Source organism: Sinocyclocheilus grahami, unplaced genomic scaffold (assembly GCF_001515645.1).
Source record: "Sinocyclocheilus grahami isolate Dianchi unplaced genomic scaffold, SAMN03320097.WGS_v1.1 scaffold2436.1, whole genome shotgun sequence".
In the NCBI taxonomy this organism is placed as follows: domain Eukaryota; kingdom Metazoa; phylum Chordata; class Actinopteri; order Cypriniformes; family Cyprinidae; genus Sinocyclocheilus; species Sinocyclocheilus grahami.
This window is the reverse complement of record NW_015507615.1, coordinates 45,237-51,784: the sequence shown is the minus strand read 5'-3', so window position 1 is coordinate 51,784 and position 6,548 is coordinate 45,237. Positions and strand designations below refer to the sequence as shown.

The 6,548-nt window shown below is 35.8% G+C and overlaps 1 protein-coding gene across 1 annotated transcript in view; it reads left to right on the top strand.

Moving 5' to 3' along the window:
- The window catches only part of LOC107575021 (NACHT, LRR and PYD domains-containing protein 12-like), a gene marked incomplete at its 5' end in the record, with an annotated part of 22,488 nt that overhangs the window by 5,978 nt on the left and 9,962 nt on the right, over nt 1-6,548 (top strand). Inside the window, 3 exons of the mRNA XM_016261430.1 lie at nt 922-1,092; nt 5,032-5,161; nt 6,095-6,145. Coding sequence (XP_016116916.1) covers nt 922-1,092; nt 5,032-5,161; nt 6,095-6,145 — 352 coding nt within the window. The remainder of the gene's footprint in view (nt 1-921; nt 1,093-5,031; nt 5,162-6,094; nt 6,146-6,548) is intronic.

Below are 6,548 nucleotides of genomic sequence, written 5' to 3'. Positions count from 1 at the left end.
AGATAACTGATATGCCAATAAAATATAATAACCATATTAGTTAGTTACAATACAGTTATATGTATACATATATATTAGTAGGCTATATACATAACTGTATTGTACTAATATATAATATTGCTGAAGTGAACTAACCCTGGAACATAACCTGGTCCGGAGCAGGTTATCTTCAGAGAGCAAGTTGCTATGGTTACTTACATACCCTGAAAGTAACCTCTGATTTTGGAACTGAAAGCTGAGATTATCTGCTCGCTTATCCTCAAACATACACGGGTATGTCACATAACCTGCTTTTTGGAATACCCCCCTGATCTACCATATACCAACTATAAGTATGTATCTCTTTTAGGGTTAAATCATAACATATTTTCTTTTGCTTTTTTATTATTATTTTTTCTTTAAAAATTGCAGTCCTTTGGAATTACTGTTCAATGCTATTTTATTAGATTTACATGGGTTGTATGTAGAAATTTATCTTTTCAGCAAAACAAGCTGTTTAGTTAGCTGCAGAAGAAGCACATCATGTCATTATAAAACATATTGTTCCATAGTTATTTCTACTCCAATATGCAGTTCAACTTCTTAAACGTCTGCTATAAAGGAGATATACTCTTGCATAACCTCAATGGATAAATTATTAACCTCCAGATTCTCCACCTCAAGATACTCATCAAGATAATAGAGCAGCACTTTTAAATGTTTAACTCATTGCCATTAATGATATAAACCTATTATTCATTTACATATTTTAAGTTTTATTCAAGCATGCTAGTTTGTTTTATCTAGGAAACTTGAATCAATAAATATCTCCTATATATGCGGTATATTTACTGTCAAAATAATTGGTGTAAATTAAATTTTTATATTTAACAAATATATTACATGTATCTAACTCTGTGATTTGATATATTTCTCTTGTAGGCTAAATGATTGTGACTTAACAGACAAAAGCTGTCCAGCTCTGGCTACAGTTCTTGGATCAGATACCAATCTGAAAGAGCTGAATATGAACAATAATAATCTGCAGGATTCAGGAGTGAAGCTGCTCTGCACTGGACTGAAGAATATAAATTGCAAATTAGAGATACTGAGGTAAGTTTTGTGACAATCCCTAGAGTTTGGTTATAATGCAGATCCATCTGTTAACATGGACCTAGCTAATTTGCCAAAGAATTGAGGACAGAACTGCTTCAGCTCAGTGAAATTTGTTGGCTTTAATTCCAGCATGAACTCTACATTTAAGGTCCTACCACAGCATTTCAATGTGGTTTAAGAGTGGACTCAAAACTTTAATTAACTTGTTTTTCAATCATTTTGAGGTTGTTTGTATGTTGTGGATCATTTAGATTAAAGACTTTCACACCTTTTGAGTTTTAGATAATTGAAACCTTAAAGGGGTCATGTACTGCGTTTTTTTAATTATTTTATAATGTTCTCTGTGATGCACCTATAATGTTAGCATATAATTTAGATTAGGCTATTTTGTATCTGGGTTTTGACCCTCTCTGCAGAACAGTCTGTTTTTATAGATGAGGCACATTCAAGATGCTGAAGTGAACGCCCACTGCTATGATTGGCTAACAGTTTTGCATATTAATACAATACAATATTTATTTGTAAAGCACATTTAAAAACAACCAAAGTTGACCAAAGTGCTGTACAGAATAGAATAAAAATTCTGAAATAAAATGAAAAAAACAGGAATATCAAATTTAAAATAAAACAACAACAAAACAATTAAACCAATGATCAAGGGGTATTGAAAGCTAGAGAGAATAGATATGTCTTTAGAGCAGACTTAAAAGCAGAAATAGAGGGGGCTAATCTAATATGAAGAGGTAGACTGTTCCAGAGTTTCGGACCTGCAGTTGCAAAATCTCGATCACCTCATTTAAATCTAGATCAAGGCACGATGAGTAGACAGAAATCACTGGATCTCAATGTGTACGGATGGAGCAGCTCATCAGGTACTGAGGGGACAAATTATTGAGGGCTTTATAAACAAATAACATAATTTTAAAAGCAATTCAATATTTTATAGGTCTGCAGTGCAGATAAAATAAGAGTTACTGGCTCATACTTGCAGGTGCCAGAGAGTAGTCTAGCAGCTGTTTTGCACTAGCTGTAGAAGAGAGAGGGAAGACTGAGAAACACCGTGAATATCTGAATATCAATAGTCTAAATGAGTTGTTACAAAAGCATGGACCACCATTTGGATGTTACTCTGTGATAAGCACTTCAGAACTTCAGAAAGTTGACGGGATGAAAAAAGCATGATTTTACAACAGCACTGATCTGTTTGTCAAATTTTAAGTTATGATAAAACAGAACGTTCAGATTTCTTGCACATTGAGTTACATATGGGGCCAGAGAGCCACAGTCAACATCTAATACACAATTTTCCTTATTAAATTCCTTAAAAATAATTATTTCAGTTTTATTTTCATTTAAGTTAAAAAAAAAATACTTGAGAGCCAAAGCTTAAGTTCTTCTAAACAGGCCAACAGTGGCTGTAAGCCATTTTTATCATTGTGCTTTAAAGGAAAATAGATCTGAGTATCATCAGCATATAGATGAAAGGATACTTTATATTTGTTAAAAATGGAAGCCAGAGGAAACATGTACAGGGTGAACAATATCGGCCCGAGGATTGATCCCTGTGGAACTCCACAATTAAGAGGTATACAAGAGGAGGTTTGATGACCAATGCGAACACTAAAACATCTGTTGGTCAGATAAGAACGGAACCACTTGTAAAACTGTGCCAAGAAGACCCACAGATGTCTCCAAACGTGCCAACAGGACCTCATGGTCAACCAAATCAAAGGCAGCACTCAGATCTAATAAAACTAAAGCCATGGATTTCCAAGAATCAATTTCTCTAAAAATATCACTTGAGACTCTTAAAAGGGCAGATTCAGTACTGTGTAAAACTTTGAAGCTAGATTGAAACATGTCATGAACAGAATTAACAGCCAAATAAGATTGTAATTGAGTCAATACAACTTTCTCAATGATCTTTGAGATAAAGGGTAGATTAGAAATAGGACGACAAATTAGAAAGAGAAGAAGGATCCTGGTTTGGTTTTTTAAGATGTGGCATCACCACAGCACATTTAAGACTGTTAGGGAAGGAACCAGTAGACAAACATTTGTTAATAACAAATAACTGTGGACTGTGTCCATGATTTGCCTAAGGAAAAGAGATGGAATAATATCCTGAGGACAGTTAGTTGGTTTTAGGTGACCAACAGTTTCATTCCATGAGGTGAAATCAATAGGTTCAAACTCAGACCAGGTAGAAGAACATAATGGAACATCATGCAAAATGTATATTAAGTTAGACAGCTGGGATCTTAATGTTGTGATCTTCTCAACAAAAAACGTAAGTATTTTTTACTTAACTTAAGTATTTTTCTTACTATGTGTTTCCAGATCCCTACTATCACCACCACTCGCAAACCATGCATCACACACTGTAGGCAGTGCAATCCTAACAACCTGCGCACTTTGCCTATGTCTACTAATACACTACTTTCTTTTTCTATTGGTCTCTGGAATTGCCAGTCTGCTGTAAACAAAGCAGATTTTATTACTTCTGTTACAAGTCATTAAATACTAAACCTCATGGCCCTGACAGAGACGTGGATCAAACCAGAGGACAATGCTACACCTGCAGCACTCTCCAATAATTTCTCTTTTTCCCACTCTAACCCCCGTCTGACTGGAAGAGGTGAAGGTACTGGTTTGCTTATCTCTAATGATTGGAAATGTAATCCTTTACCATCTCTGAGTATCAACAGCTCCTTTGAATCACATTCAGCCACTATTACCCACCCTCTTAAAATCCATTTTATAGTTGTTTATCGACCCCCAGGACCATTAGGTAACAATTTCACCATCCAGTTAGGCTCATCAACCATAACTCCTTCAAAAACAGCTAGAAACCTTGGAGTTGTGATTGATGATAAGCTGAATTTCTCAGACCACATTGCTAAAACTGCCCGGTCCTGCAGATTTGCTTTATACAACATTAGGAAGATCAGGTCCTTTCTTTCAGAACATGCAACACAACTCCTTGTTCAAGCTCTTGTTCTGTCCAGGCTAGACTATTGCAATGCTCTCTTGGCAGGTCTTCCAGCCACTTCTATCAAACATCTACAATTAATCCAAAATGCCGCTACAAGATTAATCTTTAATGAGCCGAAAAGAACACGTCACACCTCTGTTCATCAATTTACACTGGCTACCAGTAGCTGCTCGCATTAAATTCAAGGTATTAATATTTGCCTACAAAACCACCACTGGCTCTGCACCCATTTACCTAAATTCATTACTTCAGAGTTATGTGCCCTCTAGAAGCTTATGTTCTGCTAGTGAGCGGCGTATTATTGTGCCATCTAAAAAAGGCACAAAATCACTTTCACAGACTTTTTCACTAACTGTTCCCTCCTGGTGGAATGACCTGCTCAAATCAATCCGAGCAGCTGAGTCCTTACTCATCTTCATGAAACGACTAAAAACACATCTGTTCCACCTTTATTTGACCCTCTAACTCTAACACTTTCTATTCTACTATAATTCTACTTTATCTATATTTATCTTTTTCATTTTTTTGTTCTTTATTTAAAAAAAAACCCAAAAAAACAACAAATAACAAACACTAGCTTTCTATTTTTTCTATTCTATCTACTTGTTTTCTTTGTTTGTGTGTGTGTTTGTGTGTGTGTGTGTGTGTGTGTGTGTGTATAATATATATGTATCTTATATGTATCTAACCGAGACTTGTCATTTGCACTTATATATTGTTGCTCTTTTGTTAGTTTAGACTGCTTTTATTGTTCTCATTTGTAAGTCGCTTTGGATAAAAGCGTCTGCTAAATGACTAAATGTAAATGTAAGTAGAGGGCTCTAGAAAAGAATGCAGAGAGGGAAATAAGACCAAGTTAATAGTAGAAAAAAGAACTTGAGGTTTGTGACAATTGTTTGTGATAAGTTCAGACAAATATTTGCTTTTTGCAACCTTTGCAGCTTTCTGAAACATGTTATAGGAGTTCCTCAAAACTTCATAAGAAACCTGCAATCTGTCCTCCTTCCATTTGCATTGAGCCTGTCTACAAGTCTGTCTCAGAGTATGCATAGCGTGCATGCCAGGGCACAGGTACAGGCTTATGATTTTTATACTTCAATGGGGCAATAGAATTCATGATGTCAGCACAAGTAGAGTTAAAAAGATTAAGATGTGCATCAGTGTCCAGATTAAGCAGAGTAGAGTCCAACTCCAATTAGTTGCAGGCTTCACGGTAGGCTACAGAAAAATCTTCTCTGGAATGTTGATTAAAAGAGCAAGTGAAGCATGCCAGCGATGGATTTCTCAGGATTCGGCCCGTAAGAGGGACAGTATAAAGAACTGGCCTGTGATGAGAAAAAGATGCACTACTGATTTAAATGTTTGAAACAGAAAAACCATGGGTTAAAATCAAATCAAGGGTATGACCATGGATATGTGTTGGACCAGAAACCTACTGAGTAAAAATCCTTAAAGACTTAAAAATCCTGCAGAATATGGTTAAGAAGCACAGAAAACATGAATGTTAAAATTGCCCAACAGCATTATTTTTTCATGCCTGGTAATCAAATCCACCATTAATCCAGCAAGTTTACTTAAAAAGTCTTTATTGTGGTGAGGAGGACTATATATTAGAGCTATAGTGATGGGGGTTACTAAGACTAACTGTAAAAGTTGCAACTCAAAACTGTTATATGAGCCAGTAGATAGAGAACGACAGTGAAAAGTGTGTTTAACAACAGTAGCAAGGCCACCCATGCGGCCCGATATACGACTATACTGGATGTGGAACAGATTGACATGACAAATCTCTGAGAGTAAACTGATGTCCAGTTCTATTTCTGACGTGCTCCAAGTGCTGGCGCTGCTTCTGACATGAAAGAGAAATGGATTGGCGACGCCACAATGTTCGTGACCGGTTTAGGTACGATGTTAGGATCACAAGGAAGGCAATGCAAAGACATATTGTAATCCTCGGAGGCATCTCTATGGTTTTGTTGATGGAGTAATCCTGTGTTTCTCTAGTATTTCCTCTCGTCCTATTACATGTGTGAATCAGTGGTCGGGGCTAAAGAGGTAATAATATAGAAACAGGCGTTGATCTTGATGTTCACATCTATGATGTTTTTATAGTATGTTGACCTGTTACATGTCAAAAGATCAAGGGAAATGTAATTTCTCAGTTCATGACCCCTTTCAGTAACCGTAAACTGAAGGATCTCAGGTGAGATGATGTGTAAAATATTAAAGGTCTTTTGGATTCAGTTGTACACTAAATTGCACAGTAAACTGAAAAGGAACAAAAATAATTCACTTTATGGATTAATGTTGTAAAGGTGATTCCTAAAAGAGCTCATTAATCTGTTGTATGTTACATTTACCTTTCAACATATTATTTAGTATTCGTTTAATGTTTGAATTAAATACTTTGGGTAACACTTTACAATAAGATTCATTAGTTAACTACTTTAGTTAACAT